The sequence below is a fragment of the Melanerpes formicivorus genome, unplaced genomic scaffold, assembly GCF_026170545.1.
Source record: "Melanerpes formicivorus ecotype bairdi unplaced genomic scaffold, bMelFor1.0.p_v2 SCAF_85, whole genome shotgun sequence".
Taxonomy (NCBI): domain Eukaryota; kingdom Metazoa; phylum Chordata; class Aves; order Piciformes; family Picidae; genus Melanerpes; species Melanerpes formicivorus.
In genome coordinates, this window is record NW_027142437.1 from 2,414,550 (window position 1) to 2,440,321 (window position 25,772).

General features: G+C 47.0%; 1 protein-coding gene across 1 annotated transcript in view; it reads left to right on the plus strand.

The window, feature by feature from the left end:
* The window catches only part of COL12A1 (collagen type XII alpha 1 chain), a 152,796-nt gene that overhangs the window by 59,459 nt on the left and 67,565 nt on the right, over positions 1 to 25,772 (plus strand). The window contains 15 exon segments of the mRNA XM_068165187.1: positions 2,348 to 2,497; positions 2,600 to 2,719; positions 3,319 to 3,483; positions 3,666 to 3,812; positions 6,848 to 6,987; positions 8,718 to 8,847; positions 9,848 to 9,993; positions 10,971 to 11,100; positions 12,001 to 12,140; positions 13,022 to 13,151; positions 15,174 to 15,313; positions 16,464 to 16,596; positions 17,249 to 17,275; positions 20,122 to 20,264; positions 22,698 to 22,827. Of these exon segments, the coding sequence (XP_068021288.1) occupies positions 2,348 to 2,497; positions 2,600 to 2,719; positions 3,319 to 3,483; positions 3,666 to 3,812; positions 6,848 to 6,987; positions 8,718 to 8,847; positions 9,848 to 9,993; positions 10,971 to 11,100; positions 12,001 to 12,140; positions 13,022 to 13,151; positions 15,174 to 15,313; positions 16,464 to 16,596; positions 17,249 to 17,275; positions 20,122 to 20,264; positions 22,698 to 22,827 (1,971 nt within the window).

The window sequence follows — 25,772 nt, forward strand, 5'->3', positions numbered from 1 at the left end:
AAGGAAGGAGGAAAAAAAAGAAGGAGGAAAAGGAGGAGAAAAAAGAAAGGAGGAGAAAAAAGGAAGGAGGAAAAAAGGAAGGAGAAAAAAAGGAAGGAGGAAAAAAAGAAGGAGAAATGAAAGGAGAAAAAAATGGGAGGAGGAAAAAAAAGGAAGGAGGTGAAAAGGCAGGAGGAAAAAAGGCAGGAGGAAAAGAGGAAGGAGGAAAAAAGGAAGGACAAAAAAAGAAGGAGAAAAGAAAGGAGGAAAAAAGAAAGGAGAAAAAAAGGAAGGAGAAAAAAAGAGGAAAAAAGAAAGGAGGAAAAAAGAAAGGAGGAAAAAAGAAAGGAGGAAAAAAGAAAGGAAGAAAAAAGAAAGGAGAAAAAAGAAAGGAGATTAAAAGGAAGGAGAAAAAAAGGAAGGAGATAAAAAGGAAGGAGAAAAGAAAGAAGGAGAAAAGAAAGGACATAAAAAGGAAGGAGAAAAAAGGAAGGAGATAAAAAGGAAGGAGGAAAAAAGAAAGGAGAAAAAAAGGAAGGAGAAAAAAAAGGAAGCAGAAAAAAAAAAGAAAGGAGGGAAAAAAAGGAGCAAAAAAGGAGAAAAAAGAGGAAAAAGAGAAAATAAAAGGAGGAAAAAAAGGAGCAAAAAATAACAAAAAGAGGGAGCAAGGAATTGTTTTCCCTTCATTTTCTTTTTGATGTGCAAATGACTGTGGAGAAAATGACTGTGTCTCTGCTTTGTACAAAGAGTTTGTGATTTCCCCCTTGTGACAAGACCAATGTGATGCCTGTTTTGCTCTGGAATTGTGTAAAGTGAAATAACTGAAATAACTTCTCACCTTTTTTTTTTTCTTTCCAGAACATTGCAGCTTTCTCTAAATGTTTGTCCTCCTTCCCCTCTCTATCCCTTGACCTTTCTCTGTGTTTGTGTAGCTTCTCTGAATTGTCTTCTTTCCTTCTTGTCTGTGCGAACCCCATCCGTATTGCTAAGCCTTTTTTTCCCCACCCCACCCCCCAACCCCCCCTGAAAATCCAGAAGTGCTATTTATATGCAAGTGGTTGTGGTAGATGCCATGGGTTCCACTATGACATAGTTGAAAATGAAGCAGTAGTTAAATTACCCATGAAAAAAATTGCAGTGCTCTAGATTTGGATAATCTGAATAGCTGAGGATGTTCAAGGTAAGATTTGATGAGGCCCTGGGCAGCCTGATCTAGTTGAGGATGTCCCTGCTGACTGCAGGGAGGTCAGAATGGATGACCTTTGGAGGTCTCCTCCAGCCTGGACCATTCCATGTTTCTATGATTCCATGATTCTGTGGTTTCATGATTCCATGATTCTGTGGTTCCATGGTTCCATGATTCTATGATAATGCTGACTGCCATACCAGGGGTTTAGTTTAGTAGTGCTCTACAAAACCCTCTGGGATCTACCTGCAAGGAGGTTGTAGCCAGGTGGGGTTGGTCTCTGCTCAGCATACGGAAGTAACCAGGTTGGAAAAGACCTTTGAGATCATCCAGTCCAACCTATCACTCAACACCATCTAATCAACCAAACCACGGCACTAAGTGCCCCATCCAGTCTCTTCTTAAACACCTCCAGTAATGGTGACTCCATCACCTCCCTGCGCAGCACATCCCAATGACAAATAACTCTTTCTATGAAGAACTTCCTAATATCCAGCCTAAACCTCCCTGGCACAGCTTGAGACTGTGTCCTCTTGATCTGTTGGTGGTTGCCTGGGAGAAGAGCCCAACCCCCACCTGGCTACAACCTCCCTTCAGGTAGTTGCAGACAGCACCAGAACAAGGCTGGAGGTGAGGCGAAATTTCTTCCCAGAAAGAGTAACTGGCCACTGGGATGTGCTGCCCAGGGAGGTGGTGGAGTCCCCATCCCTGGAGGTGTTCAAAAAAGGCTTGGATGTGGCACTTGGAGCCGTGGTTTGGTTGTCAGGAGGTGTTAGGTATTAGGTAATAGGTTGGACTGGATGATCTCTGAGGTCTTTTCCAACCTGGTTGATTCTGTGATTCTATGAATCAACCATCTCAAGAGGACCAAACCAGATAATGGCACAGCAGTCAAGAACAACACTGGCCTTGACATTTGCAAAGCCTCATTTATCAAAGGAAGCACACATGAATAAATTTATCCAGCTTTTGCCATGGAACCAGTGACTAGCCTGAGGAACATCCACAAATAGGTCATAGTTGACAGAGTGCCAGTGAATGAAGCTAGAGCTGGTTTGGAAGCTGACTCCTGAGACAGGCCATAGGAAAGGATGGGGAAAGCAAGCTAATTATGCTAAGGGCTGCATTGTTCTGCTTGAAGGCTTGCCTGCTAAGGCTGTGTCCTTCTGGTTGGCATAGCAGGTTTGGAATGTAGAACCAGAGCCGAGGCTGACATCGTGCTGCTGGTGGACGGCTCCTGGAGCATCGGCCGGCCCAACTTTAAGACTGTCAGGAACTTCATCGCTCGGATTGTGGAAGTGTTTGACATCGGCCCTGACAGAGTGCAGATTGGTAAGTCCTCACATCTGGAGGGGGGTGAAAAACTCCCACTCAGGCATGATTGCTACACAGCCTCAAAATAACTGAATAATGATGGCTTCTTTCCTTTCTCAGGTCTTGCACAGTACAGTGGAGATCCCAGGACAGAATGGAACCTCAATGCCTACCGAACCAAACAGGCTTTGTTGGAGGCTGTAGCCAACTTACCCTACAAAGGAGGCAATACTCTAACAGGTGTGTGGAAATGGCCACAAGTTGTGCCAGGGAAGGGTTAGGTTGGGTATTAGGAAAAATTTCTTCACAGGCGTGGAATGTGCTGTCCAAGGAAATGGTGTGGGCACTAGCCCTGGAAGGACAGGCTGACAGAGTTGGGGCTGTCCAGTCTGGAGAGGAGAAGGCTCTGAGAAGACCTTCTTGTGGCCTTCCAGTATCTGAAGGGGGCTCCAAGAAAGCTGGGGAAGGACTCTTTAGGGTGTCAGGGAGTGATAGGACTGGGAGGGATGAATTAAAACTAGAAATGGGTAGATTCAAATTGGATGTTATGAAGAAGTTGTTGCCCAGGAGGGTGGTGAGAGCCTGGCACAGGTTGCCCGGGGAGGTGGTGGAAGCCTCCTGCCTGGAGGTGTTTGCAGCCAGGCTGGATGTGGCTGTGAGCAACCTACTGTGGTGTGAGGTGTCCCTGCCCATGGCAGGGGGGGTTGGAACTGGCTGATCCTTGAGATCCCTTCCAACCCTGACAGTTCTGTGAGTCTATGACTGTATAACATTCTCCTTTACCGTGTCTGCTGTGGAAATAGCTTGCAGTGAGGTTTACTTTCTCTGTATCATGCTAGGAATGGCCTTGGATTTCATCTTGAAAAACAGCTTCAGACAAGATGCTGGCTTGAGGCCCAGAGCTCGCAAAATTGGTGTCCTCATCACCGATGGCAAATCTCAAGATGATGTAGTCACCCCTTCAAGAAAGCTCAGAGATGAGGGTGTGGAGCTTTACGCCATTGGTAAGTCTTACACCACGAGGTGGCCTGTGCCCAACCCCCTCCTGCCCACCTGCTAAACCCACAGAGAGCTTTCCACACGCTGTAAGCACTTAAAAGGGCGCTCAGGGAATGTGTTGAGGGGCTGAGGTTCGTGGCATTGCCGTGGGTCCTAACCAGCTGGTGTTTTGTTTCTCCTCTGTAAGGTATTAAAAACGCAGACGAGAACGAACTGAAGCAGATCGCCACGGACCCAGACGACATCCACGCTTACAACGTTGCAGACTTCTCCTTCCTGACTAATATTGTTGATGATGTCACCACAAACCTCTGTAACAGTGTGAAAGGTCCAGGTACATCACTTTTTCAGTCAAGTTCGTTCCTTTCCCCCCCCCATTTAATGTCCTTGGGCTGCTAATTCCTTTTTATTGCACTCTGGGAACACTGTGTAGCCCTGGGCTGTTTTTTCAGCTGCTGATGTGAGGAAGTTTTGCAGACCACCTGGTCTACCCCACAGGGGTCCTTCCTTTCCTTTCAACAATGACTGTGTTGTACCTAGCACAGCAGGACATGGCTGGATGTGCCTTCTTTTTCCTCCCAGAGCCAGGAAACATGCTGCTCGGTGTGTCACCTTGCTGCTCGCTGTGGCATGGTCTTGGATGACACTCATCAAATAATTAACGTTTCAGCAGCCCTGCACTTTTCAAGTGTTAATGCCTGATGGCCTGAAAGCAAAGCCAAGCATAGGAATACAGTAGTGCTAGCTCAGGGTTGCCCAGGGAGGTGGTGGAAGCCTCGTCCCGGGAGGTGTTTGCAGCCAGGCTGGAGGTGGCTGTGAGCAACCTGCTGGAGTGTGAGGTGTCCCTGCCCATGGCAGGGGGGTTGGAACTGGCTGAGCCTTGAGGTCCTTTCCAACCCTGACACCTCTGTGATCCTATGGATCTCCAGTGAAGAATTGATGCTGAAGGTGGAATAGGAATGGAACAGGAGAGACAGGAAGCTCGTTTGGTCTTGAGAGTGTGATGGTGAGCTCCCTCTTCACACAGTTCCTTTAAGAGTTCCTGAGGAAACAGAAGCAGAAGGCAGTACTTAGAGTGGGGGTCACCTTGTCTTTCTTTAATTTGCTTTTCTTTGGTTTGTTTTCTTTTGGTTTTGGGTGGGGGTTTTTGTCTGTTTGCTTTGCCTTTTATTTGCCTTTTGTTTGCTTTTGTTTGCCTTTTCTTTGCTTGTTCTCTGCTTTTTGTTTGCTTGTTCTCTGCTTTTTGTTTGCTTGTTCCTTGCTTTTTGTTTGCTTGTTCTCTGCTTTTTGTTTGCTTGTTCCCTGCTTTTTGTTTGCTTGTTCTCTGCTTTTTGTTTGCTTGTTCTCTGCTTTTTGTTTGCTTGTTCCCTGCTTTTTGTTTGCTTGTTCCCTGCTTTTTGTTTGCTTGTTCTCTGCTTTTTGTTTGCTTGTTCCTTGCTTTTTGTTTGCTTGTTCTCTGCTTTTTGTTTGCTTGTTCCCTGCTTTTTGTTTGCTTGTTCTCTGCTTTTTGTTTGCTTGTTCTCTGCTTTTTGTTTGCTTGTTCCCTGCTTTTTCTTTGCTTGTTCTCTGCTTTTTGTTTGCTTGTTCTCTGCTTTTTGTTTGCTTGTTCCTTGCTTTTTGTTTGCTTGTTCTCTGCTTTTTGTTTGCTTGTTCCCTGCTTTTTGTTTGCTTGTTCTCTGCTTTTTGTTTGCTTGTTCTCTGCTTTTTGTTTGCTTGTTCCCTGCTTTTTGTTTGCTTGTTCCCTGCTTTTTGTTTGCTTGTTCTCTGCTTTTTGTTTGCTTGTTCCCTGCTTTTTGTTTGCTTGTTCCTTGCTTTTTGTTTGCTTGTTCTCTGCTTTTTGTTTGCTTGTTCTCTGCTTTTTGTTTGCTTGTTCCCTGCTTTTTGTTTGCTTGTTCTCTGCTTTTTGTTTGCTTGTTCTCTGCTTTTTGTTTGCTTGTTCTCTGCTTTTTGTTTGCTTGTTCTCTGCTTTTTGTTTGCTTGTTCCCTGCTTTTTGTTTGCTTGTTCTCTGCTTTTTGTTTGCTTGTTCCCTGCTTTTTGTTTGCTTGTTCTCTGCTTTTTGTTTGCTTGTTCCCTGCTTTTTGTTTGCTTGTTCCCTGCTTTTTGTTTGCTTGTTCTCTGCTTTTTGTTTGCTTGTTCCCTGCTTTTTGTTTGCTTGTTCCCTGCTTTTTGTTTGCTTGTTCCTTGCTTTTTGTTTGCTTGTTCTCTGCTTTTTGTTTGCTTGTTCCCTGCTTTTTGTTTGCTTGTTCTCTGCTTTGTGTTTGCTTGTTCCTTGCTTTTTGTTTGCTTGTTCCTTGCTTTTTGTTTGCTTGTTCCCTGCTTTTTGTTTGCTTGTTCCCTGCTTTTTGTTTGCTTGTTCCTTGCTTTTTGTTTGCTTGTTCCTTGCTTTTTGTTTGCTTGTTCTCTGCTTTTTGTTTGCTTTTGTTTGCCTTTTCTTTGCTTGTTCCCTGCTTTTTGTTTGCTTGTTCTCTGCTTTTTGTTTGCTTGTTCCCTGCTTTTTGTTTGCTTGTTCTCTGCTTTTTGTTTGCTTGTTCCCTGCTTTTTGTTTGCTTGTTCCCTGCTTTTTGTTTGCTTGTTCCCTGCTTTTTGTTTGCTTGTTCTCTGCTTTTTGTTTGCTTGTTCCCTGCTTTTTGTTTGCTTGTTCCCTGCTTTTTGTTTGCTTGTTCCTTGCTTTTTGTTTGCTTGTTCTCTGCTTTTTGTTTGCTTGTTCCCTGCTTTTTGTTTGCTTGTTCTCTGCTTTGTGTTTGCTTGTTCCTTGCTTTTTGTTTGCTTGTTCCTTGCTTTTTGTTTGCTTGTTCCCTGCTTTTTGTTTGCTTGTTCCCTGCTTTTTGTTTGCTTGTTCCTTGCTTTTTGTTTGCTTGTTCCTTGCTTTTTGTTTGCTTGTTCTCTGCTTTTTGTTTGCTTTTGTTTGCCTTTTCTTTGCTTGTTCCCTGCTTTTTGTTTGCTTGTTCCCTGCTTTTTGTTTGCTTGTTCCCTGCTTTTTGTTTGCTTGTTCCCTGCTTTTTGTTTGCTAGTTCTCTGCTTTTTGTTTGCTTGTTCCTTGCTTTTGGTTTGCTTGTTCTCAGCTTTTGGTTTGCTTGTTCCTTGCTTTTTGTTTGCTTGTTCCTTGCTTTTTGTTTGCTTGTTCCTTGCTTTTTGTTTTCTTGTCCTCTGCTTTTTGTTTGCTTGTTCCCTGCTTTTTGTTTGCTTGTTCTCTGCTTTTGGTTTGCTTGTTCTCAGCTTTTTGTTTGCTTGTTCCTTGCTTTTTGCTTGTTCTTTGCTTGTTTTTTTTCTTTACCTAATCATTTTTTTTAAAGATATATAGATCATATTTTTATCTCTGATAATATAAGATTAATATTGGTTGTTCTTAAATTTGCTTCCACCTGCAGGTGATTTGCCACCTCCCTCCAACCTGGTGATCTCAGAAGTGACACCTCGTTCCTTTAGACTGAGATGGACTCCACCTCCTGAGAGTGTTGATAGATACAGGGTTGAATACTACCCTACCTCTGGAGGCAGCCCTCAACAGGTTAGCTCTGGGTACTCATGTCTGACATTGTCCCTATTAACCTTGGACTTCCACATCACAGTGATGCCATTCTGAAGTTTGTGCTGTGTATGGTATAACAGCACAGGGAAACAAGACTCCCAAGGCCCAAGAGTGTAGATGACAGCCAAAACTGCAATTGGGAGGAGCATTCAGATGACTATGGTTGTTTTAAAGCCAAGAGCCCAGAAGTAAAATGTAATTCTTAAACACACTTCTGTGATAGTTCCAGTAATTCCTTCTTGATGAATGATAGTTCACAGCCATATGCTGGTCTGTAGTAGAAAGGGTCTGAGCATACTCAGGGTTAGGAGAAAAAGGACTGGCTCACCAAGGCACTTGGACAGATTGGATCCATGGCCAACGTTACCAGGAGGAGCTTCAACCAGACCAACTGGCTGGATGGCCGAACCCAGAGAGTGGTGGTGAATGGTGTCACATCCAGCTGGCGGCCAGTCAGTAGTGGAGTCCCCCAGGGATCAGTGCTGGGCCCCATCCTCTTTAACATCTTTATTGATGATCTGGATGAGGGCATTGAGTCCATCAGCAGTAAATTTGCTGATGACACCAAACTGGGGGCAGGAGTTGATCTGCTGGAGGGTAGAGAGGCTTTGCAGAGAGACCTTGACAGGCTGGACAGATGGGCAGAGTCCAAGGGCAGGAGATTGAACACATCCAAGTGCCAGGTGCTGCACATTGGCCACAACAACCCCAGGCAGTGCTACAGGCTGGGGACAGAGTGGCTGGAGAGCAGCCAGGCAGAGAGGGACCTGGGGGTGCTGGTTGATGGTAGGATGAACATGAGCCTGCAGTGTGCCCAGGCAGCCAAGAGGGCCAATGGCATCCTGGCCTGCAGCAGGAGCAGTGTGGCCAGCAGGAGCAGGGAGGTCATTGTGCCCCTGTACACTGCACTGGTTAGGCCACACCTCGAGTCCTGTGTCCAGTTCTGGACCCCTCAGTTTAGGAAGGAGGTTGACTTGCTGGAACAAGTCCAGAGAAGGGCAACGAAGTTAGTGAGGGTCTTGGAACACAGCCCTGTGAGGAGAGGCTGAGGGAGCTGGGGTTGCTTAGCCTGGAGAGGAGGAGACTCAGGGGTGACCTCATTGCTCTCAACAACTACATGAAGGGGGGGTGTAAACAGGCAGAGGTTGGTCTCTTCTCCCAGGCAGCCAGCACCAGAACAAGAGGACACAGTCTCAGGCTGCGCCAGGGGAAGTTGAGGCTGGAGGTCAGGAGGAAGTTCTATACAGAGAGAGTGATTGCCCATTGGAATGGGCTGCCTGGGGAGGTGGTGGAGTCACCATCACTGGAGGTGTTCAGGAGGAGACTTGCTGGGGTGCTTGGTGCCATGGGTTAGTTGTTTAGGTGGTGTTGGATGATAGGTTGGACATGATGATCTTGAAGGTCTCTTCCAACCTGCTCTACTCTATTCTATTCTATTCTATTCTATTCTATTCTATTCTATTCTATTCTATTCTGTTCTGTTCTGTTCTGTTCTATTCTATTCTATTCTATTCTATTCTATTCTATTCTATTCTATTCTATTCTATGTGCCAGGGCCTGCCCCTGGGGCACAACAACCCCAAGCAAGGCTCCAGGCTTGGGGCACTATTTCTATTTTAATTATTACTATCATTATTCTTTCCCTTAGAGGTAAGATCACAAGTTGCATTTGTTGCATGGCCTTTAACACTGCCTTCTGTTTTGTGCAGTTTTATGTCAGCAGGATGGAGACCACAACAGTCCTGAAAGACCTGCAGCCTGAGACAGAGTATGTGGTGAACGTCTTTTCTGTGGTGGAGGATGAAAGCAGCGAGCCCCTGATCGGCAGGGAAACAACCTGTGAGTCACAAAGGAGGCTTGAAGGCTCTCTTAACAGCTGCCTTGGCAGATGGGGAACTGTCCAGGAGAGCTTTGAGTGCTGTGGGCTCACTTCTTAAAGGAAGCAAACAATTCTTCAGAATACAGAATTAGCCAGGTTGGAAAAGACCTCAGAGATCATCAAGTCCAACCTGCCACCCAACAGCATCTGATTAACTAAACCATGGCACCAAGTGCCTCATCCAAGTCTCTTCTTAAACACTTCCAGGGATGGTGACTCCACCACCTCCCTGGGCAGCACATCCCAGTGGCCAATCTCTCTCTCTGGGAAGAATTTCTTCCTAACATTCAGCCTGAACCTTCCCTGGCACAGCTTAAGACTGTGTCCTCTTGTTCTGGTGCTGGTTGCTTGGTAGAAGAGACCAACCCCCATTATTCAAACGGTCCTTGAGGTCCCTTACAACCCTGGCAATTCTGTGATTCTACCCTGCCACATACTCTAACCCAGTATTTTCAGTGATGCTACCTGTGATGTGCAAGATGAAAGGTGAAGAGGGTGAAAGAAACCAAGCACAAACCCTGTGATGAGAGGCTGAGGGAGCTGGGGTTGCTTAGCCTGGAGAAGAGGAGGCTCAGGGGAGACCTTCTTGCTCTCTCCAACTCCCTGAAGGGAGGTTGGAGCCAGGTGGGGGTTGGTCTCTTTTCCCAGGCTGCCAGTACCAGAACAAGAGGACACAGTCTCAGGCTGTGCCAGGGGAGGTTTAGGCTGCAGGTGAGATGAAAGTTCTTCCCAAAAGGACTAATTGGCCATTGGAATGTGCTGCCCAGGGAGGTGGTGGAGTCCCCATCCCTGGAGGTGTTCAAGAAGGGCTTGGATGTGGCACTTGGAGCCATGGTTTAGTTGTCAGGAGGTGTTAGGTAATAGCTAACAGGTTGGATGTGATGGTCTCTGAGGTATTTTCCAACCTGGTTGATTCTCTGATTCTATGAAACAAATTGATGTGTATCTTTTATTTGGCAGTGCCAATCTCTTCAGTTAGAAACCTGAATGTTTATGACATTGGATCAACTTCCATGAAAGTCAGATGGGAACCCCTCAATGGAGCTACAGGTTATTTGTTAACATATGAAGCTGTTAATGCCACAGTCCCAACCAAAGAGAAAGAGGTAAGCGAATTTATCTGCACTTCCAGGAGTAGTGTGGCCAGCAGGAGCAGGGAAGTCATACTTCCCCTTTACTCAGCACTGCTTACGCCACACCTTGAGTCCTGTGTCCAGTTCTGGGCTCCTCAGGTTAGGAAAGATGTTGAGATGCTGGAAGGTGTCCAGAGAAGGGCAAGGAACCTGGGGAGGGGTCTGGAGCACAGCCCTGTGAGGAGAGGCTGAGGGAGCTGGGGTTGCTTAGCCTGGAGAAGAGGAGGCTCAGGGGAGACCTTCTTGCTTTCTCCCCCTCCCTGAAGGGAGGCTGTAACCAGGTGGGGGTTGGTCTCTTCTGCCAGGCAAGCAGCACCAGAACAAGAGGACACAGTCTCAGGCTGTGCCAGGGGAGGTTTAGGCTGGATGTTAGGAAGAAATTCTTCCCAGAGAGAGAGATTGGCCATTAGGATGTGCTGCCCAGGGAGGTGGTGGAGTCACCATCCCTGGAAGTGTTTGAGAAGAGCCTGGATGAGGCCCTTGGTGCCATGGTTTAGTTGATTAGATGGTGCTGGGTGATAGGTTGGACTGGATGATCTCAAAGGTCTTTTCCAACCTGGTTTATTTTGGGGTTCTGTGATTCTGTGTGCTATAGTGTATATACAATGTATGTTTTGTACATATTCCTTTCCCGTCTCTGGATTGTAGTTTGCCTGTCAATAGAGCTTCATTTGTTTCCAAGAACCTGTCCTCTTCCAAAAGTCACTGAGGAGGAGGGATAGATTTCCTTAATCTACCACACTGGCCAGAAGAGACTCCTTGAAGTCTCAGTCAGCTTCCTGGGAGATTGTACACAATGAGATCAGCCAGGAAGCTGTAAACATACTGCGAACCCCACAAACAAAATTCCCTGGAAATTAAATCATTGCTTGCTCTCCTGCCACTGATTCCTCTTTTCTCCCCAGTTGTTTTCTCTTTCTAAACAGAGTGTCTTCTTTTTCCTGTTGCAGATGCGTGTTGGGCCAGCAGTCAACGAGGTGCAGCTGGTGGATCTCATCCCCAACACCGAGTACACTCTCACAGCTTACGTGCTGTTTGGTGACATCACCAGTGACCCACTCACCACCCAGGAAGTGACACGTATGCCACCCTGGTTTCTGCCTGCTTCTCGCTTCTCACTTCCATTTTATTCCATGCAACTCTTTATGAGGAGAGTCTGAGGCAGCTGAGGGCTCTGGAGCTTGGAGGAGACTAAGGGGTGACCTTAGTCATGTTGATAAAGCTGTGCAGGGGCAGTGGCCAGAGGCTGGAGCCAGGCTCTGCTGGGGGCTGCCCAATGCCAGCACAAGGGGCAGGGGTGGAAGCTGAGGCAGAGGAAGTGCCATGGGAAGAGGAGGAAGAATTTGTTGCCTGTGAGGGTGAGAGAAGCCTGGAAGAGGGTGAGAGAAGCCTGGAAGAGGCTGCCCAGGGGGCTTGTGGAGTCTCAGGCTGTGCCAGGGGAGGTTTAAGCTGGAGGTTAGGAAGAAGTTTTAAACAGAGAGAGTGATTGCCCATTGGAATGGGCTGCCCAGGGAGGTGGTGGAGTCACCATCACTGGAGGTGTTCAGGCAGAGACTTGATGGGGTGCTTGGTTGCATGGTTTAGTTGATTAGGTGGTGTTGGATGATAGGTTGGACACGATCTTGAGGGTCTCTTCCAACCTGGTCTGTTCCATTCCATTCCATTCCATTCCATTCCATTCCATTCCATTCCATTCCATTCCATTCCATTCCATTCCATTCCATTCCATTGTCCCTGTGTGGAGCTCTTCCAACCCCAGCTGGCTGCGTTGCTGTGTGAGCTGCTCATGGTGACCCTGCTCTGGCAGGGGGGTTGGCCTGGACGATCTTGAAGGTCTTTTCCAACCTGGTTAAATCTGTATTCCCAGGAAGTTATTGCCTCCATTTCCATGAAATGCCTGAGAATTGAATTCCTTCTGTGAGAGGCTTATGCCCCTGCTGTGAATTGTGTTTTCACTGACCACTGCCTTTATTCTCACAGTACCTTTGCCTGGACCCCGAGGCTTGAAGGTTCAGGATGTGACTCACAGCAGCATGACTGTCCTTTGGGATCCTGCCCCAGGGAAAGTTCGGAAGTACATCCTAAGATACAAAATAGCTGAAGAGGCTGATGTCAAGGAGGTAAATCAGAGGAACCCCTTGCATACTGCTGGGAGCTACCTACCTTAGTTTGAGGAGCTGCCTTGCTAAACTAGCAGGAAAAGTGCTATTCTAAGCCACCATGGAGGCTAAAGACCACCAGTTTATGGTGATTGCACTCAGGAAAGGGTACTGATGTCTTGGAAAGTAAGCAAGCATGAGATGGATTTCTTTGTGTATTCTTCTTTTCCTCCTCTTTCAGAGGGGAAAAATTTCCAGACTCACTGGAAAGCAAATCCAGAGGGCCACCAAGATGATAAGAGGGTGGAGAACCTCCCCTATGGGGACAGGCTGAGAGAATGGAGGCTGTTCAGCCTGTGAGGCACTGTGGAGACCTCATAGCAACATCCCAGTAGCTGAAGGGGAACTACGAGAAAGCTGGGAAGGGACTTTGTGCAAGGGCTTGTAGTGATAGAGAAAGAGGGAATGGGCTGAAGCTTGAGGAGGTCAGCTTGAGACTGGAGATTAGGAAGAAATTCTTTACAGTGAGGGTGGTGAGACACTGGAACAGGTTGCCCAGGGAGATGGTTTGGGTCCCATGCCTGGAGCTGTTGAAGGTGAGGCTGGAGAGGGCTGTGGGCAGCCTGATGCTAGTTGGGGATGTCCCTGCTGAGTGCAGAAGGGGTTTGGATGAGCTTTGGAGGTCCCTTCCAACCCAGCCCATTCTATGCTATCTGAGACAATATGCCTTGCAAGGAGGTTAGTAGATAGCACTCAGTGTTCAAGTGTAAATTTTAGGGGCACAGTTCAGTGTGGAATACTTTCCCCTCCATTTGTTCATTTATTTTCAGTGCAGACATGTCTGTCATTTAACCAAAAGCAGAGTCAGAAATAGAGCAATTTCCACTGGTTTTCATTTTCAGGTGGAGCTTGACAGGCTCAAAACCAGCACGACTCTCACTGACCTTTCCTCCCAAACCCTGTATAACATCAAAGTTGTTGCTGTCTATGATGAAGGGGAATCTCAGCCAGCAAATGCAGAAGCTGTGACTCGTGAGTGTTCCTAATAACCCTTCCTGGGATGGTTTTGGTGGTTGTGGTTGTTTGGTTTGCTCTGTTTATTTGTCTCTTTTCTGCTGTTTAGTTGTTTCTGGTCTTCTGTTTGCTTATTTGTTTTGTTCTATTTGTTTTGTTCTATTTATTTGTTTGTTTTGTTCTGTTTATTTGTTTTGTTCTGTGGCTTGGGCAGCAGCAATCTCTGCTGGCTTAGGAACTGGCTGGAGGCTGAGCCCAGAGAGTGGTGGTGAATGGTGCCACAGCCAGCTGGCAGCCAGGCACCAGTGGTGTGCCCCAGGATCAGTGCTGGGCCCCAGCCTGTTTAATATCTTTATTGATGATCTGGATGAGGGCATTGAGTCCATTATCAGTTAAGTTTGCAGATGACATCAAGCTGGGGGCAAGAGTTGATCTGTTAGAGGGTAGGAGAGCTCTGCAGAGGGACCTGGACAGGCTGGACAGATGGGCAGAGGCCAAGGGCAGGAGATTGAACAAACCCAAGTGCCAGGTTCTGCACATTGGCCACAACAACCCCAGGCAGTGCTACAGGCTGGGGTCAGAGTAGCTGGAGAGCAGCCAGGCAGAGAGGGACCTGGAGGGACTGGTTGAGAGTAGGCTGAACATGAGCCAGCAGTGTGCCCAGCTGGCCAAGAAGACCAATGACATCCTGGCCTGCATCAGTGATAGTGTAGCCAGCAGGAGCAGGGAAGTCATTCTGTCAGTCTGAAGCTTCCCAGCAAGAGAGATTGGCCATTGGGATGTGCTGCCCAGGGAGGTGGTGGAGTCACCATCACTGGAGGTGTTTAGGAGGAGCCTGGATGAGGCACTTGGTGCCATGGTTTAGTTGATTGGATGGTGTTGGGTGATAGGTTGGACTCGATGATCTCAAAGGTCTTTTCCAGTCTGGTCTGGTCTGGTCTATTCTATTCTATTCTATTCTATTCTATTCTATTCTATGCTATGCTATGCTATTCTATGCTATTCTATGCTATTCTATGCTATTCTATGCTATTCTATTCTATTTCTTTTGTTCTGTTTATTTGTTCTGCTCTGCTTATTTGTTATTTTTTTCCCCTGATGTTTTGTTTAAGCTGGATGTGTGGCACCATATGACTATGTTTAGGTGGAACTGTAGTTTAATTCCTCTGGGAGATCTTTCCCTTGCATTTGTAGCATTATTTGCATTAGGATAATCCCTGGGGATGTGAGGTGAGTTCAGTGGCTTACTGATGTGAACACTGAGCCTGCAGTCTGCAGGCCAGCAACTGAAGCAAAATCATTTGTCTTCAGAGGCTGAAGGAGCAATGTAGGCTGTCATGGTTTAAGGATTGCTCTTCTATCTCTTCCAAAAGGGGCAAAAGAAAACCTGGTGTGTTTAAAACTCTTTGTGAGAGGCTGGTTTTTGGTTGCTTGCTTTTGTGCTATCCCTTCTCCTGCAGCTGTGGTCTCTGTGTGTGCAAGGGAAGAGAAGAAGTCTCTGCCAAAGCACTTCTTTGTAGCTTAATTCCCTGGTTTTACCTCTTTACTCCTCTCCTCCCAGTAGCTAGAATATCTTGCCTCCTGCACCTAAAGCTAACCCCTGGGAACTCTTTCTACATAAGTGGTTGAATTCAGTCATGACTTACTTGGCTTAGATTAAGAATTTCAAGATCTGGGAGAAACTCCTGCAGGAGCTTGACCTCCGTGTGTGGGAGTTCATAATCACTCCCTCTAACTCCAAAAGTCAGGAGCTGGGGCTCCAGCTGTTGAGAGCAGGCATGTGAGTGGTGACCTCTACAGAAGCCAGCAGAGCTGTGTCTGTTTTATCAGGTGATGACCTGTTGATGTGACCTCATGCAGGATGATTTGCTGGGCTGGGTTACAGCATTTTGTGGTAGTCAGAAGCATGGCAACTGGGAGATGAACCTTCTGCATAGGCTTCTAAAGTCTTTGTCTGGGTAATTCCTTGCTTCAGCTGTTGGTTTTTTCCTAGTCACATTTCTTTTGTGGAATACTATTCATTTTTTCTCCTCACAACAGAGCCTGTGCCAGCCCCAGCCAACCTCAGGATCACAGACATAACCACCCATAGTTTTAGAGGAACGTGGGACCATGGAGCTCCAGATGTCTCTCTCTATAGAATAACCTGGGGACCCTATGGAAGGCAGGAGAAACAGGAGGTAAGAAGAGAAGGCACCAGCAGAGTTTGAGGCTGTAATTTAAAAATCAGAAATGTAATTAATCATTGAATCATAGAGTTGGTAGGGTTGGAAGGCTCAGCCAGTTCCAACTCTCCTGCCATGGGCAGGGACACCTCACACCACAGCAGGTTGCTCACAGCCACCTCCAGCCTGGCTGCAAACACCTCCAGGCAGGAGGCTTCCACCACCTCCCTGGGCAGCCTGTGCCAGGCTCTCACCACCCTCCTGGGCAACGACTTCTTCCTCACATCCAATCTCAATCTCCCCACTTCTAATTTTGCTCCATCCCACCCCAGTCTTATCACTCCCTGACACCCTCAAAAGTCCCTCCCCAGCTTTCCTGGAGCCTTCTTCAGATCCTGGAAGGCCACAATTAGGTCTCCTCAAAGCCTTCTCTTCTCCAGACTGCACAACCCCAACTCCCTCAGTCTGTCTCCATAGCAGAGCATCTCCAGCCCTCTGCTCACCCTCATGGCCCTTCTCTGGATACCTTCCAGCACCTCCAGGTCCCTCTTGTAATAGAGGCTCCAGAACTGGCCCCAGAGCTCCAGCTGTGGTCTCAGCGGAGTGGAGCAGAGGGGGAGAATCACCTTCCTCGACCTCCTGGCTATGCTCCTCTTGATGCAGCCCAGGATGTGATTTGCTTTCTGGGCTGCAAGTGCTCACTGCTGGTTCCTCTTGAGCTTCTCCTCCCCCAGCACCTCAAAGGTCCCTTTCTTCAGGGCTGCTCTCAAGCCAGTCCCTGCCCAGCTTATAGCAGTGCCTGGGATTGCCCTGCCCCAGCTGCAGGACCTTGCCCTTGGTTTGCTGAACCTCATGAAGTTGTCATGGGCTCAGCTCTGCAGCCTGTCCAGGTCCCTCTGGATGGATCCTTCCCTCCAGCTGTCTGCTGCACCACACAGCTTGGTGTCCTCAGCAAAATAAATAGCTTATAACTTGCACAACCTCCTGTTGTGCTCAATGGAAATGAAGTGAGGTGTGGAGCACAGAGCCACAGCCACTTGTGGTGATGCTTCTGTGCAAAAAGTTGAGTCTCACTTTCGGTTGGTTTGGTTTAGTTTCTTTTTAATTCATTTATTAATTTATTCCTTTTTTAACTACATAATTTTTAATTTTATTTCTTCCCTAGACAATCTTAAATGGGGATGAGAACAGCCTGGTCTTTGAAAATTTGAATCCAGACACCTTGTATGACATCTCAGTTACTGCCATCTACCCTGATGAATCAGAAAGTGATGACCTCATTGGCAGTGAGCGAACATGTGAGTAAATGAAGGCCTTCTGCATCTTAGAATCATGGAATCAGAGAGTTGTCAGGGCTGGAAGGGACCTCAAAGCTCAGCCAGTTCCAACCCCCCTGCCTTGGGCAGGGACACCTCACACTACAGCAGGTTGCTCGCAGCCACATCCAGCCTGGCCTTAAATACCTCCAGGCATGAGGCTTCCACCACCTCCCTGGGCAACCTGTGCCAGTCTCTTACCACCCTCATGGGGAACAACTTCTTCCTCACATCCAATTAGAATATACCCACTTCCAGTTTTGGTCCTGCACAGTCCTATCACTCCCTGACACCCTCAAAAGTCCCTCCCCAGCTTTCTTGTAACCCCCTTCAGATCCTGGAAGGCCACAATGAGGTCTCCTGGGAGCCTTCTCCTCTCCAGCCTGCCCAACCCCAACTCCCTCAGTCTGTCCTCACAGCAGAGCAGCTCCAGCCCTCTGCTCCTCCTCCTGGCCCTTCTCTGGACACCTTCCAGCACCTCCAGATCCTTCCTGTAAGAACTGGATGCAGTGCTCCAGGTGGGGTCTCACCAGAGCAGAGTAGAGGAGGAGAATCCCTCCCTTGATCTTGCTCAATCAGCAGCCATGCACTGAAAAGGATTCTGAGACCTCTTCCTTCTGTTTTTTTTCCCCAGTGCCCCTGGTCCCTATCACCACACAAGGTAAGAATCTGAATTTGCAGGGATGGTGATGTTCAAGCAAGCTCAGAGCTCTCTTTCCCTGAACTGCGAGGAGTGTTGGCATTAATAAAGCTGAGAGCATTGAATAAATACCAGGAAGCAGTTGTCAGCAGACTGAGCACTCAGCTTACTGCATGCTTCTGAGTGTACAAACACTGCAGCTGATGCTGCCTTGTGCTGAATGCATTCTGCTCTTGCTCAGCTGCTCTTGTGGCACTAAAAGCATGAGTGAAGTCTTTGTCCATGCTTTTTGCTTCAGTTAAGTGTTTATTCTTGTCTGTATTACAGGGTTTTTTGCTTCAAACCCTGCCAGGATCCTGCCAACCTGCAGGTCCTGGGCTGCTTGGAAAACTTGAGGCTCCAAGCACCCTCCCTAGCCTGAAACCTGTTGCTGTTGTGTTGCATGTACATCAGCTTCCTGTCTCTGCTGGGAAGGGAGGAAGAGACATCCAGGCTGCTTGGATGAAGCTCTTAGTGCCATGGTTTAGTTGATGAGATGGTGCTGGGTGATAGGTTGGACTGGATGATCCCAAAGGTCTTTTCCAACCTGGTTGATTCTGAATTCTGTATTCTTGTCTTTATTACCTTTATTTTTTGCTTCAATTCAGTGTTTATTCTTTATTACTCTTTTGCTTCAATTAAATGCTGATTATTTTCTTTCTTCTTTTTTTCTTCATTGTTAAGTTTTTATTCCTTTGTTACCTTATTTTTGCTTCAATTCAGTGTTTATTCTTTCCTTTATTTCCTCTTTTTAGCTTCAATTAAGTGTTTATATTTTCTTTATTACCTTTTTTCTTCAGTTAAGTGTTTATTCTTGCCTTTACCTTTCCTGCTTCACTTAAGTATTGATTCTTTATTACTTATGTTTTGTTGCCTCAGATAAGTGTTTATTCTTTTCTTTATTACCTCTTTTTACCTTCATAATATCATAGTATCAGTCAGGGTTGGAAAGGACCACAAGGATCAGCTAGTTCCAACCCCCCTGCCATGGGCAGGGACACCCCACACTAGCTCAGCCTGGCCACAGCCTCAGCCAGCCTGGCCTTAAACACCTCCAGGGACAGGGCCCCAACCACCTCCCTGCACAACCCATTCCAGGGCTTCACCACTCTCATGGGGAAGAACTTCCTCCTCCCCTCCAGCCTGAATCTCCCCACCTCCAGCTTCATTCCATTCCCCCTAGTCCTATCACTGCCTGAGATCCTGAGCAGTCCCTCCCCAGCCTTCCTGTAGCCCCCTTCAGATACTGGAAGGCCACAATGAGGTCACCTCAGAGCCTTCTCTTCTCCAGACTGAACAGCCCCAGCTCCTTCAGTCCCTCTTTATTGCAGTTTTTTTGCTTCAATTAGGTGTTTATTCTCCACAGTTTTTTGCTTCCAATGTTTATTCTTTATTTTTTTGCTTCAATTAGGTTTTTTATTCCTTTCTTTATTACCTTTTTTTTTGCTTCAGTTGTTTATTCTTTTCTTTATTCCTTTTTTTTTTTTTGGCTTCAATGAAGTCCTTATTCTTTTCTTTAGTACCTTTAATTTTTGCTTCAAGTAAATGTTTATTCTTTATTACCTTTTTTTTTTGCTTCTGATCAGGGTTTATTCTTTTCTTTATTACCTTTATTTTTTGCTTCAGACAAGTGTTTATTCTTTATTACTGTTTTTTTTTTTTTCTCCAATTAAGTATTTACTCTTTATTACCTGTTTTTCTTTGCTTCAAACAAGTGTTTATTCTTTTCTTTATTACCTTTTTAAGCCTCATTTAAGTGTTTATTCTTTATTACCTTTTTTTTCTTTGCTTCAAATGAGTCCTTATTCTTTTCTTTATTACCTTTTCAAGCTTCATTGAAGTATTTATTCTTTATAACATTTTTTGCTTCATTTTTTGGGTGTTCATTCTTTTCTTTCCTATTTCTTTTGCTACAATTAAGTGTTTCTACTCTTCTTTATTACCCCCTTTTTTTTTGCTTCAATTGTTTATTCTTTTTCTTTATTACCTTTTTGCTTCCATTAAGTTTTTTTTTTTCCTTTCTTTATTACCATTTTTTGCTTCATTTAAGTATTTTTAATTACCTTTTTTATTGCTTCAGATAAGTGTTTATTCTTTATTACCTGTTTTTGGCTTCAATTGTTTATTCTTTATTACATTTTTTGGCTTCAATTCAGTGTTTTTCCTTTTCTTTATCACCTTTTTGGCTTCATTTAAGTATTTATTCTTTATTACCTTTTCTTTTGCTTCAGACAAGTGTTTATTCTTTTATTTATTACCTTTTTTTGCTTCAATTAAGTATTTATTCTTTACTACCTTTTTTTTTTTGCTTCAGACAAGTGTTTATTCTTTTATTTATTACTTTTTTTAGCTTCAATTAAGTATTTATCCTTCATTACCTTTTTTTTTTTGCTTCAGACAAGTGTCTATTCTTCCATTTATTACCTTTTCTAGCTTCAATTAAGTATTTATTCTTTATTACCGTTTTGTTGCTTCAGTTAGGTGTTTATTCTTTATTGCATTTTTTTGCTACAATTAAGTGTTTGTTCTTTTCCTTATTACCTTTTTTTGCTTCATTTGTTTATTCTTTATTGCATTTTTTTTGCTACAATTCAGTGTTTATTCTTTATTACCTTTTATTTGCTTCATCTGCTTATTCTATATTACATTTTTTTGCTACAATAGTTTATTCTTTTCTTTATTACCTTTTTTTTTCCTGGCTACCATTAAGTGTTTATTCTTTTCTTTATTACCTTTTATTTTACTTCAATTGTTTATTCTTTTCGGTATGGCTTGTCCCCAGTTTGTTGCAACTGAGTGTTTCTTCTTTTCTTCATCACCTTTCTCAGCCCCAAAGAGCGGCCCCCGAAACCTCCAGGTGTACAACGCAACTTCACACAGCTTGACTGTGAAGTGGGATCCTGCCAGTGGTCGAGTGCAGAGATACAGGATCATTTACCAGCCCATCAGTGGGGATGGCCCTGAACAGTCGGTAACTGACTTTGAACTGCTGCAGTTATTCAGCCTTCAGTGACAGCGCTGAAAAGTAGCCCATTAAATTCATTTACTCTCGAAGCACAAAGGTGCATGTGTTCACGGGATCACACAGACTGTTAGGGGCTGGGAAGGACCTCAAAAGCTCATCCAGTCCACCCCCCGTGCCAGAACAGCATCACCCAGGGCAGGCCACACAGCAATGCAGCCAGGGGGGGTTGGAAAGGCTCCAGAGAAGGAGACTCCACAACCTCTCTGGGCAGCCTGCTCCAGGGCTCACTCACCTTCACACCAAAGAAGTTTCTCCTCCTGGGGAGCTGAAACCTTCTCTGCTCAAGTTTGTCTCCACTGCTCCTTGACTTTGCTGTGCAGCACCCAAAAGAGCTTGGCCCCCTCCCTTTGACCCCCAGCCATCAGCTATTGATAGGCATTGATAGATCTCTCTCAGCTTTCTCTTTTCCAGACTAAACAGCCCCAGGGCTCTCATTCTCACACAGGGGAGATGCTCAAGTCCCCTAAGCATCCTCCTGGCCTCCCTTGGGCTCTCTCCAGCACTTAGGGAGCCCCAAACTGGACCCAGGATTGCAGCTGTGCTCTCAGCAGGGCAGAGCAGAGCAGAGGGGGAGCAGAACCTCCCCAGCCCTGCTGGCCACACTTTTCTTGCTGCACCCCAGGATCCCCGTGGCTCTCTTGGCCACAAGGGCACATTGCTGTCCCATGCAGAACTTGCTGTCCACTAGGACTCCAAGGTCTTTCTCAGTGGAGCTGCTTTCCAGAAGAGCCAGGACTGTGTGACCAGCCAACTTTCCCTCTATCACCAGCAGGAGCTGTGTTGGCTACCGGCAGCCTACGCAGTACAGCCTGGGAATGCTAATTAGTCAGCCTGTTTATCACAAATGTGTGCTACTTGAAAGTGCCCTATTCTGCAGCAGGAGGCTCTTGTGGTTACTGCCAAATGACTCAGAGGAAAACCACACTCATTTGAGCCTGTTCCTGTAACTGGAGATCACACACGTGCAGAAGCGTAGCTAAGAATGTTTACTTTAGAGACACTTGGATCCTTATGCTCCAATTCTTGCTCTCTTCTGAGCAACATGTGTTTGAGCTGAGGTAATTGAGCTGTGGAGGAGGTGGACAACAAAGTCCTGGTGGACAACAAGTCCTCCATGGGACAGCAATGTGCCCTGGTGGCCAAGAAGGCCAATGGGATCCTGGGCTGCATTCGGAGGAGTGTGGCCAGCAGAGCCAGGGAGGTTCTCCTCCCCCTCTGATCTACCCTGCTGAGACCTCACCTGGAATATTGCATCCAGGACTGGAGGGACAGGGATCTGCTGGAGAGAGTCCAAGGGAGGGCCACAAGGATTTTTGTGGGACTGGAGCACTGCCTGGTGAGGAAAGGTGGAGAGACCTGGGGCTGTTTAGTTTGGAGAGAAAACTGAGAGGGGATCTATCTAGATCTGAGGGCTGGGGGTCAGGAAGGAAGGGACAGGGACAGGCTCTGCTCACTTGCACCCTGTGATAGGAGAAGGGGCAATGGAAGGAAACTACAGCACAGAAGGTTCCACCTCAACATGAAATTAGACATTTTGTGGCCCTGGATCTTAGGGACAAGGTTTAGTGTTGACCCTTCAGTGCTGGGTCGAGGGTTGGATTGGATGAGCTTTGAGGTCTCTTCCAGACAGATGTTTTCTGTGATTCTGTGACTTGTTCTGGTTGGATGAGAGGGAATGGATTGAAGCTTGAGGAGGGCAGCTTCAGATGGAGATTAGGAATAAATTCTTTACAGTGAGGGTGGTGAGACACTGGAACAAGTTGCCCAGGAAGGTTGTGGATGTTCCCTCCTTAGAGGCATTCAAGGCCACCCTGGTTGAGGACTTGAGCAACCTGGTCTAGTGAAAGGTATCCTTGTCCACAGCTGATCTACAGTGCACTGCAAATCTCTTCCATGATAGACAAAAGCCCCAGGGCAGAGGAGGGCAAGGAAGCTGGGAAGGGCCTGGAGAAGCAATCTGATGGAGAGAGGCTGAAGGAGCTGGGGATGGTTAGTGGGAAAGAGAGGAGGCTGAGGGGAGAGCTCCTGGCTGCCTGCAGCTCCCTGCAAGGAGGTTGTGCAGAGGCTGCTGCTGCTCTCTGCTCCCAGGGCATTAGTGAGAGAAGAAGAGGACAGAGCCTCAAGCTGCCCCTGGGGAGGTTGAGAGTGGAGCTTAGGCACAAGAGTGGTGAGGGCTTGGGATGTGCTGGGCAGGGAGGTGGTGGAGTGCCCAGGGCTGGCTGTGTTTGAAGGTGGTTTGGCTGTGGGGCTTGGGGCTGTGGTTTAAAGCTGAGCCTTGCAGAGCAGGGTTTTGGGTTGGACCTGGTGATCCTGAGGGTCTCTTCCAACCTGAATGTTTCTGTGATTCTGTGATCATCATTTCCCTTTGTTTTCCTGCAGACTCTGGTTGGAGGGAGGCAGAACAGTGTGGTGATCCAGAAGCTGCAGCCTGACACTCCATATGCTATCACTGTGTCATCCATGTATGCAGATGGTGAAGGAGGACGAATGACAGGACGGGGCAGGACCAGTAAGTGTCTGCTGGAGATCTTCTGATTAGGTGGCAATCAACTTCTATTAGCTCAGAAATATTTTCTTCTAGTGAAATTCCTCCCATCTGCATTTGTCATTTGACCAGTGATGGATTTCAGGTATCTCAAGTGAAAGGGCCTGTCACTCTGCTGCCTGTACTGAAACCCTGGAAGGTTATCTTAGACTCAGATTATCTTAGATGCTCAGCTTTTAAGCCTGAGAGAAACACCAATACTGCTATGGAAGTCATTCCAGCAGCCCAGGGTGCTCAAGGCCTCATGCAACCTGGCTTTGAACACCTCCAAGGACTGGATATCCATGGCCACCTTGGGAAGCCTGTTCCAGTGCCTCACCACGCTTACTGTAAAGAATTTCTTAGTGAAATTCAATAAGGGCAAGTGTAGAGTCTTGCACCTGAGAAAGAGCAACCCCATGGAGCAGAAGAGGTTGGGGACTGAGCTGCTGGGGAGCAGGGAAAGGGAAAAGGACCTGGGGGTCCTGGTGGATGGGAGGTTGACCATGAGCCAGGCAAAGAGCACCAAAACAAGGGGACACAGTCTCAAGCTGTGCCAGGGGAGGTTTAGGCTGGAGGTGAGGAGAAAGTTCTTCACTGAGAGAGTCATTCATCATTGGAATGTGCTGCCCAGGGAGGTGGTGGAGTCCCCATCCCTGGAGGTGTTCAAGAGGGGATTGGATGTGGCACTTGGTGCCATGGTCTGGTCATGAGGTCTGTGGTGACAGGTTGGACTTGATGATCTTTGAGGTCTCTTCCAACCTTAGTGATACTGTGAGCCAGCAATGTGCTCTGGTGGCCAAGAAGGCAGGAACATAGAATGCAGCTCAGGTCACACATCCAGGCAGGGCTGGGAAGGCTCCAGAGCAGGAGACTCCACAACCTCTCTGGGCAGCCTGCTCCAGGGCTCTGGGAGCCTCCCAGGGCAGAAGTTCCTCCTCCTGCTGAGCTGCAACCTCCTGGGCTGCAGTTTCCATCCATTGCTCCTTGTCCTATCCCAGGGTGCAGCTGAGCAGAGCCTGTCCCCTGCCTCCTGCCCCCCAGCCCTCAGATACCTATCAACATTTATTATATCCCCTCTCAGTCTTCTCTTTGCCAGACTAAAAAGCCCAAGGCCCTTCAGCCTCTCCTCATGTGTTACTAAATTTATTAATTAATTTGAAAACATCTTGATACATTCATTAATTCCTTTGGAAACATGATAATACATTCATTAATTCATTTGGAAATGCATTCATTAATTCATTTGGAAATGTTAATACATTCATTAATTCCTTTGGAAATGTGATAATTATTGCTGCATTTGGAACAGGGAGGTTATTCTTCCCCTGTACACTGCACTGGTTAGGCCACACCTTGAGTCCTGTGTCCAGTTCTGGGCTCCTCATGTTAGGAAGGAGGTTGACTTGCTGGAACGAGTCCAGAGTAGGGCAAGGAAGCTGGGGAGGGGTCTGGAGCACAGCCCTGTGAGGAGAGGCTGAGGGAGCTGGGGTTGCTTAGCCTGGAGGAGAGGAGGCTCAGGGGAGACCTTCTTGCTCTCTCCAACTCCCTGAAGGGAGGCTGCAGCCAGCTGGGGGTTGGTCTCTTCTGCCAGGCACCCAGCACCAGAACAAGAGGACACAGTCTCAAGCTGTGCCGGGGGAGGTTTAGGCTGGAGGTTAGGAGGAAGTTTTACACAGAGAGAGTGATTGCCCATTGGAATGGGCTGCCTGGGGAGGTGGTGGAGTCACCACCCCTGGAGGTGTTCAGGAGGAGACTTGATAGGGTGCTTGGTTGCATGGTTTAGTTGATTAGGAGATGTTGGATGATGGGTTGGACTCGATGATCTTGAAGGTCTCTTCCAACCTGGTTTATTCTATTCTAATACATTCATTTGCTGTCAGTTTATTCTCCATCTTGCAGTGGAAAGTCAGTGGAAAGCAATGTGTTTGGTGAGGAATGATGAAAAATATCCTCATGAGCCCATGGGGTTACTTAAAACCCAGCTTTCCAGAAAGGAATCTTTCTTGCTGTGTTTATCATTGATATGCTGTTGGATTCAAAAGACTAGTGAAGAGGTGATTGGGAACAGTCAGCATGGCTTTGCCAAGGGCAAATCCTGCCTGACCAACCTGGTGGCCTTCTATGAGCAGGTGACAAAATTAATAGATGAGGGGCGAGCAACTGATGTCGTTTACCTGGACCTGAGCAAAGCCTTCAACACTGTCCCGCACCACATCCTGGTCTCCAAACTGGTGACACATGGGTTTGATTGGTGGACCACTAGATGGATAAGGAACTGGCTTGATGGCCGCACCCAAAGAGTGGCTGTCAATGGCTCCATGTCCCAGTGGAGGCCAGTGACAAGCAGAGTCCCTCAGGGATCAGTCCTGGGACCTGTCTTATTCAACATCTTTGTGGGGGACATGCACAGTGGCATTGAGTGCACCCTCAGCAAGTTTGCTGATGACACCAAGCTGTGTGGTGCAGCAGACACGCTGGAGGGAAGGGATCCATCCAGAGGGACCTGGACAGGCTGGAGAGGTGGGCACAGGCCAACCTCATGAAGTTCAATAAGAACAAGTGCAGGGTCCTGCATCTGGGTCGAGGCAATCCCAGGCACAAATACAGGCTGGGCAGTGACTGGCTGGAGGGTAGCCCTGAGGAGAGAGACTTGGGGGTGCTGGTGGACAAAAAGCTCAACAGGAGCTCTCAGTGTGCACTTGCAGCCCGCAAAGCCAATCAGATCCTGGGCTGCATCAGGAGAAGTGTGGCTAGCAGGTCGAGGGAGGTGATTCTCCCCCTCTGCTCAGCCCTGGTGAGACCCCACCTGGAGTACTGTGTCCAGTTCTGGAGCCCCTATTACAAGAGGGATGTGGAGGTGCTGGAACGTGTCCAGAGAAGGGCCACGAGGATGATCAGAGGGCTGGAGCACCTCTCCTATGAGGACA